The following is a 27,781-nucleotide window of genomic DNA, read 5'->3' on the forward strand; positions in this document are numbered from 1 at the left end:
GCACAGATTACCTATTGCAAGGGGGAAAGTGCACATCCCTCTGGATCATGGCCACTGTAAAACTTACAATATTTAAAGGGGGCGGGTAAATCAAGTATTCAATAAAATGGCAAACTGTCCTTGGCTTATTCTGAGGAGCGCATTGGCATAAAAGATTATGTCCATTGTGACATTTTTCCCCTTCATTTATTCATTTAGAATCAACACGCTTCAGAAAACATCTTAATAAAATGCAATCTGTTACTGGCTCCCATTTAGACTATTGCTTTTGGGGTTGCTTTTTGTCAGTCCCAAATTGAAGAGAATTGAGTTGAGGTTAATACATAAGAAAGCATGATCTGGATGCGTTGTCCTCTGTAGCTCTTGAATCATCAGGTGAATCGTGAACAGCTCAAACATCTTCTTATTGCCCCTGTAAGATTATTTTCCAAGAATGTTATGCAGTGAAGGAACATCATTTTGATCACTCTGAAGGCTGGGAAGAATTTCAATTATATCTGAACACTACAAGTTACATAGCATCTGAAAAATGTTTGAAGTAAAAATAAATGGATATTGTAGTAGATTTGAGATGTGTTTGGTTTTCGTTATGAAGCTTTGTAAGATAAATGGACTTAACAGCGCTGTAAAGCCATGGAAAACTTTTTGTTAAATAAAGGTGTCTACAAATTATCCCACAATGGCATCTGCCAACAGCAGCCAAATTTGCACATTGTGCTAGAACATGGTTTAGAGTAGGGGTTGAGGAAACTTTAAACGTGAGGCCTGTATTTCCTCACAGCCAAACTTCTGAGGGCCACATGCCAGTAGTGAGCAGGGTGAGAGGCAAAAAGTGGGCGTGACCAGAGGCAAATGTGGGTGGAGCAACAGTTGTACTGTAGGCTAAATTCCAGCCACAGAAAGGCTAGAGGTTTATCCTCACACACACCCTCCCATCCACGCAAACAACAGATGTTATCATAGTTCAAAGACAGATTGCAGTGAGAGGAAAGCACTCGAGGGCATTAAGGGAAGTGAGTGATGTGGCCTGAGGAATGGGCCATGGTCTGAGGAGAATCCTAAGGGCCAGACAGAGGGGAATAGAGGACTACATTTGGCCCCTAGGTGCAAGGATTACCAACCACTGGTTTAGCAAAACATGTGCAAACCATCGCTCATATGCCCTCCCTGCACACAAGGCCAGGAAGAGTTTAGAAGCTTTTACCTCTTTGATCAGTCAGTCTGTGGTTTCATCTGTGATTAACAGTAATTATGGTTATTACTAACTATGGCTCACTTAAGAAAAGCCAACTTCAGACCATAGTTTCTGAAGGCAGCTTGTTGAAACTAACCAAAATGTTTACCGATTATTATATTTTAACAAAGCATGAACTGTGGAATTGTGGATAAGGTAATACTGTCTCAAAAACCATAATTAAAAATATTTCTTTAGCTTAAAGAAAGATTTTTAAGGCTTACATTTGAAAGTTTGGGAACTTTCCCCTACCCCACTCACTTTTACCTACAGTTATTATTTTCAAGTGGAGATCACAATTCATTTGTCATCGTTTCCTCTTAAATATTAGTATGATGCTGAGGGGAAAATAAAGTTAATGTGATTATTACACAATGCAAGTACCTGACAATGGGTTGAAAAAGCTGACAAAGAGAGGATAATAAAACTGGATAATAAGAAAAAGTTTACAAGACTTACTTAATTTTTGAGAGCTTTTGCAGCAGAATACTAAGTTTTTCCAGTATCTGTGTATCTAGCTTAGGGTTTCGAAGCAACAGTGAACAAGTGCGAAAAAAGGTCTCATTACTGCAAGCTTCCAGAAACGGATGCAAAAACCCTGTAGAATAAAGTGACCAATAGTTATAATTAGTTGAAAAAAGGAAGAAAAAGGTTTTAAAAACAAATTAATAAAACTAGTCACGTAAAGCATATTGCACAGCTTCCAACTTTAGAAGAATACTCTTAAATTCAGATTCAAGCATAGGGACCCTGCAGCCCTTAAGTACAGAACATGAGAACATCACATATCCTGGCATAGCAGAGGGAGCTGACAAAATGAACTGATTCGATAATCATTATAGAATCAATTATAATGTGTGTAGACAGGTGTAGAATTATTCTACATCTGCAGTGCCCTTTTTCTTCAAAATGTACCATCTCACTCGTTTCTTTGAAAGATTGGTTGATTCACTAGTATCTAGCAGCAAAGATTGCTGGGTAATAGCTGTGAAAATAGGTTTTCTTGTTTCTGGACAGATGCTTGGCATTGTTAAGATGTACCTCTGGTTGATTATTTTCTTGGTTTGGTTAGGAAACAGCCTGAACAAGCGTCTACATAAGTTCTCGTTTCTCTAGTGCAGCAAGGTAAATCTTCCTTAGTTTGAAAGTATAGGAACTGGATTCTAAATGCTCTTCGCTAGTCCCGTGAATAGGCCAGCACAACTACTCAAGCCTCTTTTGGAAATTATTTTGGCCCAAATGCTTTAATTTTAACACCAGAAGAACAGCCAGTCTACTTTCCAGAGTTGTGGCAAGGTATTCTACCATGGAAACCCTGATCTTCAGTTTAGCTGAGATCAGTTGACATCTTGACATGGTTTGAGCCTTCTTCCTCTCTAGAGGGATGGTCTGCTTCAAAGCTTGTTATTGGAACATGTCCTGCTACCAACTTGACCCACCCAGCTCCACCTACAATGCAGCATTTGATGCTCAAATTGCAGTGGTGAAGGGTAAAATTGGCTGTAGCCAGGATAGCTTACTCAAAGGCCAGGTTTTTCATAGTAGAGCAACCTTGGGATAACAAATCTGGGCAAAACAAAAGTCTTGGTGTAAGGAATTTTAGCAGCTATTGTTGTTTAGTCGTTTAGTTGTGTCCGACTCTTCGTGACCCCATGGACCAGAGCACGCCAGGCACTCCTATCTTCCACTGCCTCCTGCAGTTTGGTCAAACTCATGCTGGTAGCTTCGAGAACACTGTCCAGCCATCTCGTCCTCTGCTGTCCCCTTCTCCTTGTGCCCTCCATCTTTCCCAACATCAGGGTCTTTTCCAGGGAGTCTTCTCTTCTCTTGAGGTGGCCAAAGTATTGGAGCCTCAGCTTCACGACCTGTCCTTCCAGTGAGCTGATTTCCTTCAGAATGGATAGGTTTGATCTTCTTGCAGTCCATGGGACTCTCAAGAGTCTCCTCCAGCACCATAATTCAAAAGCATCAATTCTTCGGCGATCAGCATTCTTTATGGTCCAGCTCTCACTTCCATACATCACTACTGGGAAAACCATAGCTTTAAATATACGGACCTTTGTTGGAAAGGTGATATCTCTGCTTTTTAAGATGCTGTCTAGGTTTGTCGTTGCTTTTCTCCCAAGAAGCAGGCGTCTTTTAATTTCGTGGCTGCTGTCACCATCTGCAGTGATCATGGAGCCCAAGAAAGTAAAATCTCTCACTGCCTCCATTTCTTCCCCTTCTATTTGCCAGGAGGTGATGGGACCAGTGGCCATTATCTTAGGGTTTTTTGATGCTATAGGAATGCAAATCCTAATAAAGACAGCAAAATCTAAAGCAGCACAGTAAAGCAGGAAGAAGCAGCATCAGTAACTGAAGGCCATTAACAACAACAACAACAACAACAACAAAAAGGATGGAAGATACTAAACAGGCTTCTCGTGGAAGAGAGATTTTATTCAGAGAAAACAGCTCTTTAAGGCTCCAAGACAGATGAAAACCCCCAGCCATGAGTTCAGACAGCTCAGCAATGCCTTTCACTACACAGAGCAGCACCGCATTGGCTGAATGCCGAGCTCGGCTTCTAGAAGAGAAAGAGAATGCTAGATGAATAATTGGAAGGAAGACTACAAAGGGAGACAGGATGGAAAAGGAAGGGAATCCTTTAAAGAGACGTTTCCCTGCTTATCCCACATAAGCTATAAATTATTTCTTCTGCTCCCGCTTCAAATGTTTCTCTTCAAGATAAATTTGCACCTACCCTTTAGAAAAGGATGTGATGGGTTAACCCTTGCAGCGCTGCCTGTACTGTCATTTAGACTCTTGAAACAAAGTTAACGCTAAGCAGAAGTTGGTCTAAGCAGAAGCCATCTGCCTACAACCTTGGCAAAGTCAAGAATAAAAATGTGACCCTTTTGGAAGAAAAGTATCTGGCTAAGAACATGCATGTTTCCACTTTATTGTACAAACAAAAGCGGTAACTGTTCTTTAAAAATGCCAGAGGCTCAATATTCCAGAACAAGCAAGGCTAACACCCATGTTCTGTGAAGGGAAAGCAACACTTGGTTCTAGTAGACCATTACACAGATCTGAGCCCTTTATAACCTTTTAACAAGAGTCTGGTGCAAGAGCCATGCCAAATAAGAGGCAGCGGTCAAAATTCCTGTAATGTGCTCAATTGCTCACATGTGCGGCAACTTGAAACAGCTAAAGCCCTGTGCAGGTGCATGTTTTTAAACAGCCTGAAGCATGAGACTGGCACTGTGTTCTTCTTGAAGCAGGGGGAGTGTACACAACAAGTCCAAGGCAAAACATTGCCCTGATTTTCTTGCTAACCTCCACCAAGAACCCCTTTTACTGGGATTTAGAGTAGAAAGAAATGCAACAGGTAGAGTAGATCTTTAAAAGCTGAAGAAGCTAATAACTCCGGCCATGAGCAGCTCCAAAACAAGCACACTCCCTCTAGTGGCTCTGGCTGTTGGGAGAACTTTTGACACAAGTATAATAGTTCTCTTCTAAAAAATGGAGGGTGTTTCGACTGTATGAAAAAGGGATATATTTTAGAGCTTTAAGAATCAACCCCAAAATTCCACATTGCATTGTGGGGCTGCAAATAAAAGGGGGGGCGAGGGCAGCTGCATTAGCACACAGCAGGTCCAGTAAAGGACTCTCCAAAATAGGTATATAGGCCTTTGCATCTGCTACATTTAGTTGAGGAGTCTTCCCGGCACAAAATCACCTTCCTGACTATATCCAGGGACCTTGACGGATGGCACCAAAGGGTCTCAGCTGTTTGTGACCTTTTTGGATCTGGAGCTCTGCGGTGGGAAGGCATTAAGAATTATTATTATTTATTAAGTTTATTGGCGTGCTCTGGTCCATGGAGTCACGAAGAGTCAGACATGACTAAACAACTAAACAAGAAGTTTGTATACTACCCTATACCCGCAGGTTTCAGGGCGGTTTGCAAGATGAAATTGCAATATAAAAACACAAAATACATAATAAAAATTAAGAAGGAGGTGGGATTTAATTTGTAGATGATGCTCTGTAGTTCTATTTAGCTAGGTAAAGGCAAAGGTAAAGGGACCCCTGACCATTAGGTCCAGTTGTGGCCGACTCTGGGGTTGCAGCGCTCATCTTGCTTTAGACTCTGTGGTTTAACCCACAGCGCCCCTCGCGTCCCTATCTACCTAGGTAGCTCCTTTAAATGTCCTCATTGATGCCCTTCTGCAAGAAATAAGAAGCCTAATGCTGCACGAGATTGACTGCACAGCACCTTAGGCCTTGCTCTGCCAAGGTCAAGTCCTCTGTTTCTCAGAGCCCCTTGTTATTCCTTGAAGAGTCTAGTTTACTGATCCCTACATTGTCCTCAGCATCCCATTGGTGGCTTGTGGCATTAGAGCACCCTCTGCTTGCCTCTCTTCCAGTGCCATTCGCTGTCTCTCCTCTTCCATCTGCCACTGTCTCACCCAGGCAGCAGCCATCTATCCTCCATGATTCTTCAACCTGCTTGATCCTGGTCTCGTGGCTGTTGCCCCCTCCCCTTTCATAATTGCTGCAATAGCCTTTCTTCTCTGCCTCTCACACTGCTTGCCCCAGAAGCCATGGTTGGTGGAGTTAATCTTATGTTCCCTAAATTTCGACAGCTCCATCTTCCACAGCCCACCCAGTCTCTCTGCTTTCCAATCTAGTTCGCTCTGCATGACTCTGCTCCTCTCTGCATCTCCAAACTGTTTTCCAGCCATGGGAAACAATAAAAGCTATAGTAGGTTTTTGTTACTGAATGTGTAACACTCACACTTTGCTACAAAATGCAGGGCGAATGCCACACTCATTCACTAATGATCTTTATTTTTGCTATAAGCCACATTCTATGTTTTTGGTGTGCGTGCAAGAGGTTTCGCGTGTGCACTTAACTACAAAGTATAAAATCATTTATTTAATTAATTATGCATTAAAACACCAGGACAGCTTGCAATGCATCAGTTCACATTCGACCATCAGAACACTAAATAAACCATTGAAATACAGTGGTTCCTCGGATTACATACGCTTCAGGTTACAGACTCCACTAACCCAGAAATAGTACCTTGGGTTAAGAACTTTGCTTCAGGATGAGAACAGAAATCGTGCTCCGGGGGCGCGGCAGCAGCAGGAGGCCCCATTAACTAAAGTGGTACCTCAGGTTAAGAACAGTTTCAGGTTAAGAATGGACCTCCGGAACGAATTAAGTACTTAGCCTGAGGTACCACTGTAATGTTAAAAACTGTCAGGGTTAACAACCACATGCATCATGAGGGCACATTAGTTAGAGATGGTGGGGGGTGAATTCACTTCCGCCCCCTATCAAGTGAACACTCTGTACAAAACCAGGTAATGGGTTTTGTATGGGTAATGGGAGACTTGCTTCTGAGCTGTATTTCACCAAAGGTCCTAAGCTATCACGCCTTCCGGGCATTTTGTGTGATTGAAATAAAAGGAAAGTATACCCAACAACATATAAGGTGCACAAAAATTGCTCTCCTGACATTAGTTTGTAGGGGGCTGAAGATAAAAAGGAGTAATACTTCCTGGTTAAGATAAAACAGCATAATCACCCTAGGCAGAAAGCGTGGGATGAGTCCTAAGCTGTGATTTATCTGAGTGGAAGATCAAGCAGGCTGGTTTGCATAGGAATGCATAAGAGCTCTCCATTTCTTAGCTCAACTAGCTGCAGGTCTTTAATGCAGAAGGATTATTCTATGTGGTTGGAGGCACATCTGGGGATCTGACTTAGTTCTGTGCAAGAGTCTATCCAGGAGCAGGCAGTTCGAGAGACTGAAACGACTGCATTTTAATAGACTCAAGGCAACAGTTTCAAAGTTAAAAAGGTACAGGGACCCCTGACCGTTAGGTCCAGTCGCGAACGACTCTGGGGTTGCGGCACTCATCTCGCTTTACTGGCCGAGGGAGTTGATGTACAGCTTCCGGGTCATGTGGCCAGCATGACTAAGCTGCTTCTGGTGAACCAGAGCAGCGTACAGAAACGCCATTTACCTTCCCACCGGAGCGGTACCTATTTATCTACTTGCACTTTGACGTGCTTTCGAACTGCTAGGTTGGCAGGAGCAGGGACCGAGCAACGGGAGCTCACCCTGTCGTGGGGATTCGAACCACCAACCTTCTGATCGGCAAGTCCTAGGCTCTGTGGTTTAACTAACAGCACCACCCACACCCCAGTTTCAAAGTTAGGTGCCACTTAAAACTCAAGGATATCATATAGCCCATTTTTTCAGGTAACAATGTAAATATCTCACAAATTAAGACACTTATATGAGATTTGCTGTACAAAGTAATCTTGTATACAAAACACCCCTCCATGCAGATATATGCATGTCTAACCTCCTCACATAATGAAGAAATTACAGGCTACTCAAGGGTTAAAAGTGTGGCCTTTACTATAGCAACTTCATGGTGACTACCAACACGATTTTTTTCTTTTAGAAAAGCACTGAATAGGGCCGCCCCAGTGGAGACTATGCAATTGGAGACTAGCGCAATACACAATCCCTTTTGAAACACAATATCCAACACATGGACATGGAAGCATGGTAGATGTTGGGGACAGCAAGTGAAATCTTGATTACTCCTCTCCTGCACAAATCGTTAGAAACACACATAGGGTTTATATCAGGCATCTCAAAGATGTTATTCAGGCCGGTATACACTCCTTTTGTACAGTCACAGATGTTTCAAGAGGAAGAAGATAGAACATTGTATCCTCCCACTAAATTCATGGGTGAATCATTTGCAGTTATTTTTCTAGACTGTTTCCTATGGCAAGTTACTGTTCACTTTACCAAACAGGCTAAATGAAAGTCAGGGGATTGTTGCATTTTAAAGAGAAGTCTACTTACTGGTTTCTTCCTTGCTTTGATTTCTCTCTCAGTGTGAAAAGTAGAAAGCTAAGCATTAAATCTACAGAAAATAACCCCCCCCCTTTTACTAGACACCTTTTTTGGGGGGATGTAAAGCCTGTTTTACTTGGAAAAGATTCTTACTTGAAATAAGACGACCAAGCAAATGGCCAATTCAAAGGAAACCTGCAATTTAAAAAAGCTGAGCAAAGCAGTATGAAAACGTTGATCATCACTTAGCACACTTACTGGATTGCGTTGTCATCTGAAGCAAGCTGTCAACGGCGTTGGAAAGAACACCTTTACTCGATATTCTTACATGACTCAAGATAATAGGCACAGCTTGGTAGTCCAAAAACAAGGCCTTCCCTTCATCCGTCTTCAGATCCACGCAAAGGGAATCAAAGGCTTGAGCCAGGTAATCAGCTAGAATATGGATTAAAATTGAAAACAGTAAAACCGCACCACTATTTTGGGTCACTGGTCAAACTAGCAAGGCAAAAGAGGATGCTATACAATACTGATATAATGAGATATCAAAAACAAAATGTCTTTATAGTGTGTTGCTTATTTAATGCCTAGCCTCATTCATTCTTTTTTTTTTTACTAGAAGCAAATCATATTTACAACTCATATTTTATTAAATCAAATAACCATAAAATGTTCCATTTTTCCACATTTGCTGTCCTTACAATGTTTATTATTATTTTAAATAAATTTTATTAGTTTATAAAAAGAGATTCAAAACTTAATGCCAAATATCTTTTTTTAAATCCAACCTTAATCCAAATAAAATAAAAACATAGAGAAAAAGAGGGGTGGGGGGAATCATTAGAATCAAAAACTTTTGCTCATTCCTAACTATCCCTCTTGACTGTTTTAGACACAACCTACGGCCCAGAGATCTCCATAGTCTTGTAACATGGTTTGTATTCAGATTTAATTTTAACCAGGTTATTTTTTAAAAAGAAAAAAACATTCTATAAATTTTAAGGATCCAATTAAAAAAACCAAACCACCCCTAGGTTTCAAAAATAAAATCGGTTTCTATCTACCGTATTTTTCGCTCTATAGGACGCACCAGACGATAAGACGCACCTAGTTTTGGGGGGAGGAAAACAAGAAAAAAAATATTCTGAATCCCAGAAGCCAGAACAGCAAGAGGGATCTGGCTTCTGGGATAGCCTCTTGCTGTTCTGGCGTCTGGGATAGCCGTGCGAAGCCTCTCCCGGGCAGCGGGATGAAGGCTCCCCGTGCCCGGAAGAGGCTGTGGGCGGCTAAGCTGCCCTCTGTCCCTTCCCCCACCTCCTGCAAAAGCCAGCCAAGAGCCACGGGCTCTTTAAAGGGACCGCAGCTCTTGGGGGCTTTTCTGGGAGGTGGGGGAAGCCTCCGCAGGGCATGGGGAGCCTTCATCCCCGTGCCTTGCGGAGGCTTCACGGGCTATCCCAGAAGCCAGAACAGCGAGAGGGAGCACTGCGCAGCGCTCCCTCTCGCTGTTCTGGCTTCTGGGATAGCCTGTGAAGCCTCCAGAGGGCAATGGGGTGCCTTCATCCCACTGCCCTGCAGAGGCTTTGTGCAGCTAAGCCAGAAGCTAGAACAGCGAGAGGGAGCGTTGCGCAGTGCTCCCTCTCCCTGTTCTGGCTTCTGGCTTAGCCGTGCAGCCTGCATTCGCTCCATAAGACACACTCACATTTTCCCTTACTTTTTAGGACAGGAAAAGTGCGTCTTATAGAGCGAAAAATACGGTACTCTGGTAGAAAACAATAGCAGCACATATAGGAAACAATTGTTGTCAGTGAAGCCAGAAGGTCCTATAGCACCCATTTCGTGCCCTTTTGGATCTACCTATTTAGATTTATGTAACAGAAGCTGAGTTGTTGTTGTTTATGAAGACAAAGTTCATAAAGCCTTGACCTTGCCTAGCATTCACAGTGCTGAACGCTTCTCACTATGCTTGGAATCTAAACCTACACAAAGAAATGATTTCTCCAAATTTAAAGGTTAAATGCTAACTTTAGTAACATTCAGTTATAAACAAGGTGCTAGTGGCATTAATTTTCTCTTCTGTGCAGCTTTTATCCAACAATTCAAGGAATAGCATTGCTTTGTGCTGGATGGCCCCAAATTTTAGTGAAACAAGAACAAAGATGCATTTACTAACTACCTATATAAATCCCAATCACTTTTTTGGGGGGAGGGTAATCAATTATTGCATTCATGTTCAAACACTACTAACTGAGTTTAAAAACATTTTAAGCCCCCTTTAATTTCCCAATGATTTGACTGGGAAAAGGTTTCCTTTGCTATTTTTGGTATGTTGGCATTCCATCAAAAGTAAATATCGGAGATTTCAGGTAATGATAATAAACCACAGTAACACTTATTCTACTGCGTTAAAGGATTATTACATAAACTGAATCATGCCTGAACTTACAAAACCTTAATTAGGATGCCCCCTACTGCATTGTGACTTTAAAGCAAAAAACGTTACTTACAAACCATCTAGAATTATGTACCAATCTATGCTAGCATTTTTATATTGTATATTCATTCTTAGTTTATCTACAGATTCTACACTAAAATAAGATGGCAGAGAATTGTTCCTGTATATTAAATAATTTAGGTGTAACTATAACCATCTTAGAAACCAAGTTTTATTTTTGTAGAAAGGTGAAGAGGTGTGGGAAAGTATTCCTTGCCAAAATTTCATTTTGTCCTTGAGCAGGAGTGCAGAATCTGTAGCCCTCCATGTGTTGTTCAACACCCAATTCCCATCAGTCCCAGCTAGCCATTGGCCAGGGCTTATGGGAGTTGTAGTCCAACACCGCCTGGAAGGCTACAGGTTCGCCATCCCTTGTCTTGAGTATACCTAGGGAGAAATCAATGACCTACAGATCACGTTATCAGTAATATGTTTGTGACAAATAGTTTTCAGTGGCTTCAGAATGGCAAGCCGAACTGAACAGTACCGTATTTTTCACCCCATAGGACGCACTTTCCCCCCTCCAAAAATGAAGGGGAAATGTGTGTGCGTCCTATGGGGCGAATGCAGGCTTTCACTGAAGCCTGGAGAGCGAGAGGGGTCGGTGCGCACCGACCCCTCTCGCTCTCCAGGCTTCACACAGCTCTCCGCAAGGCGCGGGAGCCCTGCGCTGGGCTCCCACGGCTTGCAGAGAGTTGCCTGTTCTGGGGGCTGGGGTCAGGGGAAGCTCGGGCTTCTCCCGCCCCAGCCCCGCACCTTTATTCCCCCCCCCCAAATTAGGTGCGCCTTATGGGACGGTGCGTCCTATAGGGTGAAAAATACAGGTATTTACGGATTCTAGGTGTGGGGACTGTTAACTTTCCATGCCCTAAGGATCTAGCACAGGGGGTGGAGAGATAGATCTGGCCCTACCCCACAGGCCAAATTTGAAAGGAGGGCCCTTTCAAGAACCTCTGTGTGGTGCTTTGAAGCACTGCTGATCAGCTGGTTATTGGCGCTTCAAAGAGCAGTGCAGTGCTGCTCAGTTCTTTGTAAGCCCTTTCACGGACCAGCTGGCTATGGAGTTCCACATGGGGAAACTCAATTGTGTGGTCAATCCCAGGGCACTTAGACTGAGTTCCTATCAGGTGATTGGTGGAGAGGGCAAGTCAACTAGGATTGGCCTATCAGTAGATGGTGCACTGGCAGGAGAGGCTTTCTGCCTAATCAGGAATGCACTTTAAGGCTCCCAACAGGGCACCGGCAGCCATGTCCCCATCTGCCCCACACCTGATGTTAGGTGTGGAGCAGGTGGGCGATGGTCTGGGGAAAATGACCTCTCAGGCCAAACTGGGACCTATGGCAGATCTACTTAGGCACATAGGCTAGAGTTTCCCCACTCCTGTTCTATTGTTTCCTGGTTATGGAAGTAAGTTCAAACGCATGCAGACAGTGACTACCAAAATATTCCAGTATTCATAGGATGAAGCTTCTCCATTCCATACAGAAGCACCACTCACTCAGTGCCTCTAACCACATCTCCATGACCACTCACACCAACTGCTTATCCCACTATCTTACCCCGATCTCCCTCCCACCCATCATTTGCTTGTTTCTTCCAAAACTTTTTTTAAAAATCCAAATTCTATTAAACACTAATGTGACAGGTGATCATTGAAATTTAATCATGCCTACATACAGTGGTGCTGTGGGTTAAACCACTGTGCTGCTTGGGCTTGCTGATCAAAAGGTTGGCGGTTTGAATCCCTATGACGGGGTGAGCTCCCGTTGCTCGGTCCCAGCTCCTACAAACCTAGCAGTTCGAAAGCACACAGTGCAAATAGATAAATAGGTACCACTCTGGTGGGAAGGTATATGCCGTTTCCATGCAGTGCTCTGGTTTCGACAAAGTGGCTTAATCATGCTGGCCACATGACCTGGAAAAACTGTCTGCGGAAGCGGACAAATGCCAGCTCCCTCGGCCTGTAAAGCGAGATGAGTGCCACAGAGTCATTCAAGACTGGACTTAATTGTCAGGGGTCCCTTTACCTTTTACATACAGTACCAATTTGCACAAACACAATGGCTTTGACTGTTGCAAGATGTGATGATAGCCCATGGCTTTAAAAAATGGGGATAAAATAAACAATGAATATTCGTCAGAGCTTCCCTGTTCAGAGGCACTATCTTGCTAAATGTCACTTGCTGGGAAGCAGCAGTTTTTGCTGTTCAAGCTCCGCTTGCAGGTCTTCCCAGAGGCATATGGTGGAAAACCAGATTCTGGACTGAATGACCTTTGGCCTGATCTAGCAGAACTGTCCTTATACTTTATGTTTGTGGTCCTCTTGGCCTGCCAAACATGCAAAAATCTAGATGTTTAGCTCTGCAAACAGAACTAGCCATTACCCCTTAAAATGCATATTGAAATACTTTAGCCCCCACCCCATTTTTAAAAATCAAGTTTCTTTAACCTACCTTTTTTGCCAGGCTTTTAGAGAATGATGGGTGAAGTGATTTCTGAGTTTTGACACTGCTGGTTAGGCCATATGTTTGTGAGAATGGCTTTGATGTTTTGAACTGCCTTATTCTGATACAAACAGCCCTGTAACCAAGTTGATGGAGGGTGGTACAGAAATATATCTTCATAAATAAATCAAATTTACTTCACGGGTCAGTCAGTCGAAACAAGGATCTTTCTGTAGTTTGCTGTTTAAGTGTGGTTGGAGACACCATATGCTGCATGCAGACCTCAAAAGTATTGGTAGAACTTACCTTGCGTCACTGTTTTGATTATAATTAAGGTTGATACAAGTCTTAAAGGCAAATTGGAGCTTTTAAAGAATGCTGCGGACTTTGGCTTGGGATCGGTAGTATGTTCAGGAGAAATATATTGACATCCCTTCGGCACAACACCTTTAAACAGGTCTTCACCCAGTCTTCTCATTGTTGATGTCATTGTTGCATACTGTTATACAAGCAATAAAACTGTATGAAGTGAACATAGCATTCCACTAGATAAATAAAAACGTCATTTAATTTACTCTGAACAAGTCTCATCAACATTATTCATGTTTTAAATGCTTTACATTTGAGACGTATTGTCCAGATGGAAAAAGGAATATCAAAGTACACCAAGCAATATGTGAGCACCATATTATAAGCCACTATGCAGAAGGCTGTCTCTTCCTGACTGACATTCACTTCAGATAGCAAGAGCACCCAGAGAAGAACACTTGCAGATGATCTATAAAGCAGCACTTTTGAGACTCCAACAAAAATTCAAATAGGTGTATAAAAAAGCCTGCTATATAAAATAATTAATAATCTGTTATAACTGACTTCAATGGAATGCAGCTTTATCCTGGCCATGAATGCATTTCACAGAAGTAAGGTACATTAAAACCCAGAAAAGGTTATGTGGTTAAATCTAGAATTCTAGCTTTTCCTGTGATATCAAGTTCTTGATTTTGGCATCCTATTCACAATAAAATAACAATCTTCTACCTAGCAAAAGAATTGTGAACGCAAGTACATTACTACTGGAAGCAATTTACCCAACATATAAATGATAATAAATAACAACTCCGGGTCAAATTCAGATCAAGTAAAACATTGGACCTTCCACAGAGAAGCAGTGTTAAATGCAAATGAAGTACTTTGCATGAATACTTCTTACCTGTGTGCCTCCATCTAACTGCCTGATTGCCCAGTAAATGAATTTAACCACATGCATGTGCAAGTCAGGATTCACAAAGGGCATCCACTGAAACTGTTCAGCAACTAGAGGCAAAAACTGGAAAACACAAACATATCATTACTGTCTTTTTTTCTCTTTCCAAAATTTGGGTCCTACCGATAGATCCTATTTGCGAGCTATTTCCAGTGGATATTTTTCATGTGAGGCTTCTTAATCCCACATGAAAAATTACTTAAGCAAAAAAAGACAAAACCAGCAACATGGATGGCTGACTAGCACCATGAATGTTTCTTTAGTTCCAAGAGCGTGCCTTGCTTAGTAATTCAGACAAATTCAATGGTACTGTCAATATTGATACCTTTAAATTCTGGAAAAGACAATACTATATAAAATATTTTTTTGCAGAAACTTCCCCTTTTTCTACTAGTGGGGAAAAAAAAACCCAGTCCTGTCCTCTCTCTATACTCCTCGGAGTGCACAAACAAGGCATGCAGGCAGCAGCTGCTGTTTGTCCCCAGCATCTTACATGCCTCTGAACACAGAAGTAACAGTTAGCTATCATTAATATCACAATGTAAGGCTTTTGAGTACATTAGCAATGTAGGGGAATGCTCCACAGGTTGAAGGAGATGGTGTAGTCAAATGACATGTATAGGCTATTGTGGCAACACACTACCCAATGTTGTTAGAGAGTGCCATCTGGGAGGGGCCCAGTGAGCAACAGAAGCATACAGAGACTCTTGTAGGCAGCATTTATTTACATGAGAGCTCAAGGATGGCTATTATGGGCTTCTGTTAGGCACCACCAGCAAGGGCAATAACTGGGAGCAATTGAGCAACTGTGTTAGGTGATGTTTTCAAAGCACAACTAGGGAAGAAAAAGCACCGCCAGTTCCAGAGTGTGGGTGCTATTGACTCCAGGTGTTTTCTCCATGCCGAGGTGTGAACAAGGAACAACATGTCAGCCAACAGCTGTTGGAATAGGAGCCTTGTAGGCACCTACCCAAAGCAAGTAGGAACAAGCTCAACAACAGCTACATCAGACAGAATTCTAGGATCACACACTACATCGTAGGTGCATTCATGCCACATCTAATCACTACTTTGCCATGATAAATCATAACACTTGTGCTTGGATTGCTTTTTAATAGCCCATCGAGGGGATATTCTAACCTCTAGGTTAGATTACGGCAATATGTTATACGTTGGGCTACCTCTGAAGACAGTTCAGAAGCTTCAGCCGGTGCAGAATTCAGTGGCCAGGTTGCTCACCAGGGCAAGACAGTTTAAGTATATAATAATGCCAATTCTGGCCCGAATGCACTGGCTGCCAATTAGTTTCCAGGCCCAATTCAAAGAGCTGAATTTGACCTATAAAGTCTTTAACAGTTCAGGAGTGCCTCTCCCCATATGAACCCACCTGGACCATGCAATCATAACCTCCAGGTATAGGGCGGTATATAAATTCAATAAATAATAACAACAACAACAACAACTGGAGGCCCTTATTTATTATAAATTCAAGAAACAACAACAACAACAACTGGAGACCCTTCTTTTTGTGTGCCTTCTCAACAAGGTCCAGAGGATGGCAACACAAGAGTGGTCCTTTTCTGTGGTGGCTCCCCATATGTGGAATGCTCTCCCCAGGGAAGCTCGCCTGGTGCCTTCATTATACCTTTAGGCGCCAGGCAAAGGCATTCCTCTTCTCCCAGGCCATTGGCTAATTGAAAAGGCCTATAACCTTTAAAACTGTGTTTGGGGTGGGGTGCTTCTGTTTGTTACTATGGTAGGTATTTTTGTGTTTCTACTGTATATTGTAAACTGCCCTGTGATCCTCGGATGAAGGGTGGTATAGAAATCTAATTCATCTGGGATTATAGGAAGCGATTGATAGAGTAACACTAATGCAGGGAATGGGGATTCTATTCTATTCTGAGCAGCAGATCTCTATGCATGCATTTGAACTACTGTATCTGGAACAGATTGCTGGATCAGATGCTAATGTTTATTATAATGGAGATTGCAAAAGCCAGTTAATGAAGTATTTATTGCAGTTAAGATTTTTCCAACTACAACGGAAGGACCCAACATTCCACATGCTCACAAATGTGTTCCTCTGACAAACAGTATGTCTGAAGTTGTTCCGACATTAATAGGCTTTAAATAGTTTCTGTATGAAACCTGGTAGATAGAACACATGTCCCACATGTGTACAGAATTAACAGGGGAATCCTACGTTAGAAGTCAGTCACACTATGTCCATTAAGGCTAACTCTAGGTAAGTGTTTAGGACTGGAGCTTAAGGATACACAAAATACCTTTGTTTTGTAATTTTATATTACCTTCTACTTGGAAAAAAAAAAGTATTACATTCAACATTAGGCATAGTCACTAAAGGCCCCCTGTAATTAATGTATGTGACTAACTACTCTTAGTATGACTAACTTTGGATACAACCTTTATAGCTTTATACAATGATATGAAAGCATTAATCAGAGTGGCCTGGATAGTATCCAAATCAAGATAAGCAACGTTTGTATATATGGAAATGCTGCAATCATACATAAGGTTATATCACAGACTACACCCTGCGAACCTGAATAGCTCAGGTTTGGAGAGCACATGGCTCAGTATTATGAAAATGAACATGAATTCTCAGGCCTACAGCGTTGTTAGACACACATCCAAATATAATACAAGCACTTTTACTGTAAAACAAGATGTAGGAAGAAGGAACCCTACCCTGATACACTTTTCCTGTGTGTAGTTTCTGCTGGAAGCAAGCACGCCTGTCAGAAGACATTCAGAAGCTTTCTCTTCCTCTGCTACCAGTTTGCTCAGGTGCTGATCTGAGATCCAGTCCATTAACACCGTTAAAAGGTCATATATGTGTGAATTAATTGGTATCTGCAAACATAAAAGTGAATCTCTTAGGGCACAATTTGAAGAAGTTCTTTACCATGAGATAGCTATCTAAAGCGTGCATTGACTTGTGCCGTCTGCACTGCAACACACATGTGACTTGCATCAAGGGCACTGAGAGCATATGCAAATCTGCCTGGGGATAATGGTGATGTACTGGTTTGAAGAAGGGGAAAGTTACTCCATTTCAGCATCATATATATGGATGAGAATTCCTGCAGGATTGACACTGGGAGTACAGGTATTTTTTATTTCTTATTACATTTCTAAACACATTTCTGGTACCTTCCTCTGTTGAGGTATGTCATTATTCTTTTTTGGGAAGGGGGGATTCTTCTCAATACAAGTTCCTTCTTTTCAGAAATCCATTTTTTGTCTTTTCAGTTTCAATTAACCCCAGCCAGTGTCTTCTCAGAAACTAAATATAACCCAAGCTTATTGGAATGGGAAACATATTTGGAAAGAATATTTTCAAGAGTACAGTGGTACCTCGGGTTAAGAACTTAATTTGTTCCAGAGGTCCGTTCTTAACCTGAAACTGTTCTTAACCTGAAGCACCACTTTAGCTAATGGGGCCTCCCGCTGCTGCAGTGCCGCTAGAGCACAATTTCTGTTCTCATCCTGAAGCAAAGTTATTAACCTGAGGTACTATTTCTGGGTTAGCGGAGTCTGTAACCTGAAGCGTCTGTAGCCTGAAGCATATGTAACCTGAGGTACCACTGTACTATTTACCCTACAACTCCCCTCCTAATAAAATATAACAGTTCCAAACCAACATGTCCTTGTGCATGCAAGAGAAAGAGAAAATGAACTTGTAAAATCTGGAACTGATTGCTGAAAAAATATTGACTTACAGACTTGGGGAAAATAAAATGGTTGGGTGTTGATGAGTGAATTCTATAATTAGATGATGATGATGAAGATGATAATTTATTATTTATACTCCGCGCATCTGGCTGGGTTTCCCCAGTCACTCTGGGCGGCTCCCAACAGAACTAAAAGCACTATAAAACATCAAAGGTGCAGGACAGAGAACCAGAAGTCTTTTTATATTTGGTCAGGACTCCCCTTTCCTTTTTGTATAATAATTAGTACGAAAGAGGCCTCCCAGCATTCTCACAGGCCCATATAAGATCAGCATACACAGTTGGGCCTGATGAGCATTTACTGTTCCCAACCCAAATCCTGCGGAAAGCCATCTAATTCAGATTTTAATTTAATCCTGACTTGTTTTTAAGAGGTGATTTAATTATTGTTTGATTTTATATCAATGTTTATATTTGATGTTAGCCGCCCTGAGCCCGGTCTTGGCCGGGGAGGGCGGGATACAAATAAAAGTTGTTTATTATTCTTATTATTCTTATTCATTTTTTCTCTTTCTTTCTCCTTTCACTTTTCCTTCCTTCCTTTATTTCCCCCTTTCCTTCTTTCTGCCTCCATTCCTTTATAGATTAAGCATTTCTTTTACTTCAGTGTATTATAAAAAGATACTTTGTATGGAGCATGAACTTTTGTTTATCTTTGGACAAGTATCAATAAATATAGATAAATATAGATATAGATACATTTATCGATATAGATATATAGAATTCCCCTTTCCCCCTATAGTGTACAGCTTACTTTGTAACTTTTTGACGTTATTGTTTTTTCTGGCTTGATAACCTTTCGCTCCTGGGCTATGTGGAAAGTTTCTTTAGATTTTTGTATGGATAAAAATTCATGCTTCCGCTGTAACGGGACAGAATGAAAAGAAATTACATTAGAATTCTTTTCCTGCAAAGCTGACAAGCAATACAAAGCATATTGAAATATTACCTGCAAATTCTCTAAACGAGCTTGCACCTTTCGAGACTGGCCTTCCAACTTCTTGTTTTGCTCACTTACGTCATTTAGCTAAAAAAGAAGTGGAAGATGTTGAGCCAAGCCTTATAGATAAAACTTTTCTGTTATGTAGTGGGCGGTTCACAAATAATTCCTCTTTTGCTCATAAAACTGGCTGGGTATGTCCTCCCTACCCTTCATGGCTTGTAAGAATGAAGAGAACTAGAGTCACCCCTTTATCCTCCTTTGCATATGCAAAGAACAAGCTGCCAAGAGCTTGCAGCTGCAATTCTAAACACATTTATGGAGAAGTCACTTTTGCTGAAACCAAGGAACATGCTTTCACGTTACTTTTTTAGTGCCGAGATGAAAGACACATGAGCCACTTCACGGTGAATGCATCCTTTCTGTGGTGTTTTTGAAAAGCAGTGTCCTGCTCCATGGTGAGGCGAGGCAAAATTCCAGCTGGGTACAAGGCTCAGGCTTTGCTATCGGAATGCAGAACTTCAGCAACAAACAAAATGAGACTGGGAACTATAGAGTGGCAACAGCTGCCTTCCAATTGTCAGCCCTCCTTGCACTGGAAGGTCCTTAGAGGTCCATCCTGCAGCTGTAGCCTCCTACTGCGATAAGAATTGGGGAGCATCTGGTCTCACTGGGTCTCAGAATTTGAGGACAGGAGTGCCACAGGCTCATCTGGTGGAAGCATATCTGGGGCTCCCCCTGTGAGTCCTGACCTTTCTGGTTTGGAGTCCTCAACTTCATATCCTTAAAAATTCTGGGTGCCTAACAGGTACTAGTACGTTTGTGTGTTTTTTTTAAGTGTGGTCAATATTTGTACGAGCCACAACGGGCTAAGGCTCCCCCAAACAGACAAAGGCTCCTGAAACGGAACAGGTGTAGCCAACCTGCAGTAGAAAGATGGGTACCCCATAGTTTGTTGAAGCTCTAAGAGACCCACAAGCGTTGGAATGCACAGCTGACAGAGAGAGAAGGACTTGAACTCAAAAGCAAAGCAACTACAACATTAGGTGCAAACACTCTGGTGCAGCAGCTATGCTTTTTAAATAATTGCAAGACCTCTTCAAGAAGATAGTATTACACTAGGCTAGCATAAGGTAATGTGTGAATTACGTTTAACTATTCTGGTGACTATATTTCTTACCCAGCATCACCCATACACAATAAAGCTAACAGAAACAGTAATAACCATTTAGTGTTAGAACACTTTACAAAAAAAACCCCACACATTCTATTTATAACATTTAAAATGCCTGATTTATGTGTATATATATATATATATATTAATTTATTAAATTTGCTTACCGCCCTTCATCTAAATATCTCAGGGCGGTTCACAACATAAAAATACAATATAAAAAACACTTGCCTGTTGTCTTAATGCATCATTCAGTTCCTTCAAAGTTTCGAATGATGATTTAAGTCTTTTGTTTTCCTTTGCTTTTTCTTTCAAAGCTTCAGACAACTGCTGAATTTCAGCTTCATGTTGCTAGAAAAGGATTAGCAGTTTTGTGTTTTTGAAAGCATTTAAAGGGTCCAAAATCACATTGAAACACCCTCCTAAATAGCCAGGCGTTATGTCTCTTGATCATCCAAAATGCTACTTGTTATGTTTTCCAGTTCTCTTCCTTATGCCTTTTCATAATTAGCTGCTATGGCTACATCGGGATGATTGTATGTCTGCTTAATAAGTGAAGAGATGCGCTTCCTGCCCCCATAACCAGTCACTTTCCACATCCCTTCACAAGAGCTGGGGGGGGGGGGGTTGTCTCCTGCCTGACAAGAATAAGAGGAGGAAACTGACTGCTTGTGGGTGCGCAAAGCTCGTTCATATCTTGACTTATCACCCTGTGATATGACTGAATGTGGCTTGTAAGCGATAAAGGAGCGCAATTATTTTAATTTAGATTGTTTCTTTAGTATAAACTTGTATGATCGCATAAATTATCTGGGGGAAATTTTACTTGCGGCACTACAGCATACAGAATATTACAGAGTGGTAACCTAAAAAGGAATATTTTCCTCTGGTACACTGTTAGTGGGGTAGGAGAGCTAAAAAACAAGAACAACACACATCTGGCAACCAATGTGTCCCTTTGGTTTCAGATATTACATAGGTAGAAAAGTCTGAAAAGGCTGGGACACCAATTTTCACACGCACACACACCATGGCCATGGTGGCTCATTTACCCAAAGTAATGTATTTAGCATTAACTCTGGAAGTGTATATTTGATTCTGACCAAACTAAGCCTCCTAGAGCAAAATATACATCAGCCTCTAGAGCAAGGCTTATGTATGTTTTAGTGGAGATTCCTGCATTGCAGGAAGTTGGACCAGATGCTCCTTGGGGTCCCTTCCAACTCTACAATTCTACGTATCAAGTAATGAGAGTTGCTTAGCTGAGATGTGAGAATAGTTCCCACCTTTGTGAATATTTTAACCAGAAACATTTTCCCCTGGTAAAGAAGCAATTTTAGATGTAACCATACCTCTTTCATAATTTGAAATTTTGTGTGAACTTCCTCCTCAACGTTTCTTATCTTGGTCAAAGCAGCTTCATGTCTACAAAGCAGGGTCTCTCGTTCCGCCAAACAGTGCTCACGTCTTTCAAGTTTTAAAGCATATTCCTCCTGGGCTAATTTTTCTTGCTGCATCAGAACAGAAGAGGAGCACAAACTGTGGTACTGTGAGTAAATTTTCATAAAATCCAGCATTTTCTTTTTAAATGTAAGACATCCCTGCAATTAAGTGTCAGAAGAAATGACTACTCCACAAAAGATGCGCTAGTCTGCCTTCCTTCCTTAGTGTACCTTTGGCTTGAAAGGGCAGAGCTGAATCTTTTCCGATCACTGGTAACAATGAAGGTAGTTTTAATAAGATTGTATATAGCAAAGAAGACTGAAGTAAGCAATTAAAGTAACTCAGTCATAACCACATTAGCTGCATATGGTACTGAAGGTTACTCATTTTTATATGACAGCCTAGATCAAACTTTGGTAAAAAAAATTATTTCCTTAGTTTGAAAGAGTATTTTACATACTTTAATATTCACATTATAGATGGAATTTAATACAGATGTAAAAATCAATAATAAAAAACTGGAAACGTTGGTTAAAACTGATGTTTATAGCACTGCAACATCTAAACAATCAAATAATGCAGGAAAATTTATTGATTAGAAAAATAGAAACATCATATTAACAATAAGGTCATGCCACTGCAGGACAGAGAACAGTAAGAAAACATACATGATGTACATTAAATTAAAATCACTATTTTTATTTTTAAATCTACCAATAGATCATTACCTGCAGCTTTTGATGTATGATAGATAATTCACGATAGATTTGACTGAAATGAGATGGTATCAAGTTTTTCCCGTTTAGTTCTTCGGTTTCAAGAATTCTCACACTCTCTCTTGCTGGTTCACCACCACTATCGTAATCACAAGATGTGGTCACTGTCAAACTGGATGGCAGAGTAATGTCTAATGGGTGAAAACAGGCACAGACATGCTCAGAATCTTAGTGTACCATTCCTCTGTTTAGAGCATGAGACTGTTAATCTCAGGGTCATGGGTTTGAGCCCTGCATTGGGCAAAGGATTCCTTCATTGCAGGACGGTTGGACCAGAAGACCCTTGTGGTCCCTTCCAACTCTGCCATTCTACTTCTGTTGAGAATACATCAAGTAATCAACATAATATGTGAACCAGTCTGAAATGACCTTCAAAGCCCTCATCTACAGGTTTACCTAGCCATATCTAGGAGCACCTTGAAAACTGTTAATCTGTCCTAGAAAAGGATGATACCCCCCCCCCCAGTTGACTGATGCACCCACCATCAAATCATCCACCTTGCCTAGATTGAGCTTCAATTTCTTGGCTCTCATTAGTGTTTCTAATCCCACACACCAATTTAGCATGTTCTCTGCCTCATTTAAATCAGATGTAATGGGGAACTGTAGATGGGTGTCACTAATATACTGATAACACTCCCCTCCCAATCCCCAGATGATCACTCTCGTGTTGAAAGGTGTGTGGGCTCCATTGCACAAACGCTCTAGGGGCCAAGCAGCCCCAGGACCTTCTTTTGCAGTCAATTCTCCAGTGTAAGAGCAAAACTACTACAGTGATACCTCTGGTTACGTACTTAATTCATTCCGGAGATCCATTCTTAACCTGAAACTGTTCTTAACCTGAAGCACCACTTTAGCTAATGGGGCCTCCCGCTGCTGCCGCGCCGCTGCTGCGTGATCCTGAAGCAAAGTTCTTAACCCGAGGTACTATTTCTGGGTTAGCGGAGTTTGTAACCTGAAGAGTATGTAACCCGAGGTACCACTGTACTTGCAGAGCCTACCCAGGATACCATAGCTACTGAATGTTGTTGAGAAGTCCAGAATGAGCAGCATCATGATATTCAATGTAATCTCACCCTGAAGTTGTAATGTCTTATTACTTGGCAGACAGATGTTTGGCTACCACTTTAGACTCTGAAAAGCTATCACAGCTAGTATGCAAAGGCATTTTAGACTGCAGTTGATTATTGGAATTGTGTTCTCTGTCCTGTTTTTTAGGTTTTTGTTTCGTATTGGTGTATATGGATTTGTAACCCAAAGAGTGCTAATAATGGTTCCTCTTCATCCTAGAAAAAAGTGACAAGAGGGGTGCTGCAAGGTTCTGTCTTGGATGAAGGTATCGAGGGGGTGCTCATCAAATTTGCAGATAACACCACACTGGGATGGGTAGCAAATGTCACCGAAGAAAGAAATGGGATTCAAGATGACCTCAACAAATTGAAGAACTGGGCCAAAACTAACAAAATGACTTTAAATAGGGACAAATGTAAGGCTCTACACTTAAGCAGGAACAACCAGCCGCACAACTATAAGGTGGGGAACATCTGGCTTGCCAGCAGTACATGTGAAAAGCATACTGGGGTCACAGTAGACAACAAGCTTAACACGAGTCAACAGTGTGATGCAGCAACAAAAAAAGTTAATGTTAATCTAGTCTGCATCAACAGCTGTATAGTGTCACAGAAGTCTAAGTGGCTCTCCAGTCTAGAGGTATACTTTGGTTCATCTCAAATGGGGGAAAAGCTTCATCTCCTTCCTCTGAGAGCAATGCTTACTGTTGTAAATTTTGGAAATAAAGAAATGCAGTTAACTAGAAATGCTTCCAATGCATTGCTTTGTTGCATATAAAGAGCTGTTATGTAGCTAGCAACACAGGGTTATGTTCTGCTGCCCATGTGTAGAAGAACACAGGCCAGCCAGGCAAGACACTTCCAATAGTAGAACAAAGGGATACTCACCCACCTGTCTGGAATTTGGAAGAGATGCCTCCCCCATTGGCACAGCAATCATTGCCACTGTTGCATCCATGTAATGCGGGAGGGGGAGAGGGTAAATTACCCACATGCTTTCCAACTAATTTAACACAACACTTCACCTGTGAAGATGTGAATTAGTCTGAACTGTAACTTACTACCTCGTAAGATGTCACTACCAATCCTGGAGTAAATGTGCTAGAAAAAAATCATGCAGTAAGTCAGATGAGCTGCCAGTTACATATTTCATTTAATTTCAGGCTGTGAATGGGCTATCAAATGAGATTTCCTTTGAGCTGTATTAGAATTCATAAGAATGTGATTACCTGATTCTGAATACGTGTCTCTGGGATAATCTCCAACGAACTCAGGCTGTATGTCATGCTGATTTGAGCCATATAGAGAATCCAACTCATCACCCTGCCTAATAGACACAAAATGATTGCATTAAGCTGCACACTGTATAAAACAATGTTCACATTCCTTGTACAGTGGGAAAGATACCCAATAAAACTTTCAGATCTTAAAATATATTATTCCAGAGTACAATGATGAGACTCAGTGGTATGCTTTACAGCGAAAAGAAAAGACTGGCTCAAAGAGTAAAATGGTTTTCTTACCGACTTAAGTTTTTAACATTCTTTGAAGTGTCTGAAAAATGCTTTGTATTTTGCTTTCTTCTATTGCCAGTATATTCTAACTGTGAGGAGCATTTGAGTAACGATGCAATTGTATCATCAAGTGAGCTGTCCATTTTCTCTGCAAGGAAATAATATAGGATTGTGCTAATTAGAAAAACAGAGCCACCCTGCTAATGTACCCAGCACGAGTACCTGAAAACCCTGCTAATACTTTGAACACGCATCTAACTGCAAGAGCCAGTCCCCACAAATCTGGGACTAGGAAGAGCAAACTCTGGGTGAAGGAGCAAATCCTAGGAAGTCTTCAGCATTGGCAACTGGTTTAATATGTAGCCATTATAATGATTAGCAACCTGTCCACTCCTCACTTAAAAAAAGACACTTTGCTGCATTTATAAAGCCAGCGGAAAGGGGGGAAAACACCCCCAACCTCCACAACTCATAGAGAATTGGAGATAAGAGTTTTTGTGTTGGGCATGTTGGACAGAAGCACTTCATATAGGAAATGCAGCAGAGTGAATGAGTTTGGGAAATGCTTATCAGCAGCTCTTATTTTGTATACAGGTGGCGACCATTTTGCAAGCATCCAACTAACGGGCGATCGGTGAGACACGCACTGCTTTCAGCCCCGGAAGGGATGTGCGCAATGATCAGGAACGCAAGACTTTGCCACACTAGAACGCTACTCTCTGACTTAAACATCGAGACCACCTGCTCTTAAAGATATTCCCAGGTTTGTTAAGAAGCTAGCATGGGAGCACTGGCCCACCCTCCTAACCATATCTTCTCAGTGGGACTTAATTCCAGTCTAAAACTCCCAAATTATTAACTTTCTACTACACCTAAAACTCCTAGATTCAGTAGCATGGGTACTTGTCTGTAGGCTGCAAACTAAAGAATTAGGAAAGAATAAGAGATTAAAAGGCATAGGAAGGTGAGACAGAAAAGTCCAAAGAAAAGAAATGTGTCCTTGAGCTAAGAGACTGCATCCCCATTCTATTTTCCTAACTTTCTCTTATCAAAATTTAAGAATTCTTTTAAACAAATAGATCAAACACCTTTTAAAATGCCTTACCTGTAGATATTAGGGACCTTCTACTTTTGCATTTGGCCTGTGCTGCATCCAGAGAATTATTCTAAAAGAAGAATTTTGTTCTACAATTACTAACATCAAAAATATGCTGGCCTGTTACATCTACACAATGCGTGTTTATTTGATTGTTTTGAAGTGACATTTCACCTTTAAACAGGAAAGGGTTTTCCATTAAAACTTTACAAGAAATCAAAAGTGTTTTCCTTAAGCCAGCCCTTAAACAAAATATTTAGCCAACGGTGTGTTTGTGACACACACACACACACACACACACACACACAAACACACAATAGCAAGAGAACACTAAGAAGAAGGGGGAGTAAATACAGACAGGCATTTCAAATACTGGTCTTCATACAAAGGTGCAAATATCTATCAAAATGTTCCACAACTTGTTTTTGTTGGACCAAATGTCACACACACACACACACACACACACACACACACAGTTTAGAGCTGCCAGTTAGTATGCGCACAGAAAAAGGCTAGGAAAGCCTTTGTCAAGCAAACAAAGAAATCGAATTAAGTCTCACTCTTTGTTTAAGTGTTTTATTATGTCTTGTGCATCTTTTTGTTTGTTTGTTTAATGACAGGGGCCCCTCAACAGCTGGAAGTAGCCAGGGGTCCCCTCTGGGCCTGAGCATGCCTCTGGGCATGTGCGAAGTGGTTTCCCAACCCCAGACAAACAGCAACTCATCGCCGTACATTTAGGTCTGCAGGCTGAAAGTTTTTCTGGAGGACGGGAGCCCCCAGCACCTAAAGAACCGAACAGGTGAGCGTCCGGAATTAAAAGTGCTACACGAGAACGGGGGGAAGCCAGCAGCACTCCTGGCCCACCCCGCATCTCGTGGGAATGGAAGAACACGCATTTGCAGTTTGCCCTCCTGTCCGGGCAGCTGTTCCACACACGCAAGCCCACCCTCCCTCACGTATTCCCGCTCGCAGGAGCCCCACCTGTCCGGCCAGGTAGCGTCTCCTCCAGCGCTCGACTGAGGGGCTCAGCTCGGCGGAAGCCGCCATTGGAGGAAGGGCAGAGACAGTCAAGCAGCCCGCGGCCGCCTCCGCCACTCACAGCAACGGCCCCAGTAGAGGCCGAAGGGCGCCTGCGCGAAGACGCTCATTACCGCGGTTGCCACGGGCAACGAGGAGCGGGAGGCCGCGCGGCCCTGTTTCCAAGGTGGCGCTCGACCTAAGACCCTCCTTCCCTCATCCGCCTTCGCGGGAGGGGGAATCAGCTTGTTTCACTTTGACGCCGCGGGAAGGGGAGGGAACTCCCTGGAGGGTAGTCCCATTTCTATGTAGAAGAGACGAGCTGCCTGCCTTGGGATTGTATAGTTGGAAGGGACCTCCTGAGGTCATCTAGCTCAACCCCCCCTCCCGCCACGCAGCAGGATTCTCCACTTGGCAGAAGTACTTCTGTGCTTTCCCCGCGCCATGACCTGGAAGTTTTTTGAGCATATGTTGCATGGCTATTTGCTTTGTATGCTTTTTGGCTGAGATGGCATTGCAGGGGGTTAGGCTAGATGACCCTCGGGGGGAGGGGTCATCTAGTCCAACTCTTCTCAAATAACTTTTACTAAAAAAACCGGAAGTATTTTAGATAAATAGATCCCAAAAAATCTAAGAGACGTATTCTTGTATGCAACCGCAGCCTCTTGTATACTTGTGGCCAAGGGA

General features: G+C 42.0%; 1 protein-coding gene across 2 annotated transcripts; it reads right to left on the reverse strand.

The window, feature by feature from the left end:
• Nucleotides 1-167: 167 nt before the first annotated feature.
• CCDC138 (coiled-coil domain containing 138) lies at nt 168-27,625 on the reverse strand. 2 transcript variants are annotated; one of them, XM_083735532.1, is made up of 15 exons: nt 27,059-27,625; nt 26,087-26,147; nt 24,991-25,129; nt 24,697-24,794; nt 22,350-22,528; nt 21,531-21,689; nt 20,410-20,529; nt 19,014-19,091; nt 18,819-18,926; nt 17,019-17,183; nt 14,253-14,369; nt 13,349-13,541; nt 8,365-8,541; nt 1,694-1,832; nt 168-412 (listed from the first exon to the last, which is right to left on the reverse strand). In XM_083735532.1, exons 1-15 carry the CDS (start codon nt 27,122-27,124, stop codon nt 241-243), a joined length of 1,971 nt encoding a protein of 656 aa, XP_083591658.1. In that variant the 5' UTR covers nt 27,125-27,625; the 3' UTR covers nt 168-240. The 2 variants fall into 2 exon arrangements, with proteins under 2 accessions (XP_083591658.1, XP_083591659.1); XM_083735533.1 differs by lacking the exon at nt 27,059-27,625 and adding an exon at nt 26,810-27,017.
• Between the last annotated feature and the right edge of the window lie 156 nt (nt 27,626-27,781).

This window comes from Podarcis gaigeae, assembly GCF_964106915.1.
Source record: "Podarcis gaigeae genome assembly, chromosome: 4".
In the NCBI taxonomy this organism is placed as follows: Eukaryota; Metazoa; Chordata; class Lepidosauria; order Squamata; family Lacertidae; genus Podarcis; species Podarcis gaigeae.

What these genes read in the sequence shown, in the direction of transcription:
- CCDC138 (XM_083735532.1), bottom strand. Translation starts at nt 27,124, where the DNA reads ATGGCGGCTTCCGCCGAGCTGAGCCCCTCAGTCGAGCGCTGGAGGAGA. An exon ending in GACGCTACCTGGCCGGACAG is followed by an intron (nt 26,148 to 27,058) that starts GTGGGGCTCCTG and finishes TTCTTCTTTTAG; the next exon opens with AATAATTCTCTGGATGCAGC. An exon ending in TCAGATGACAACGCAATCCA is followed by an intron (nt 1,833 to 8,364) that starts GTAAGTGTGCTA and finishes TTTATTCTACAG; the next exon opens with GGTTTTTGCATCCGTTTCTG.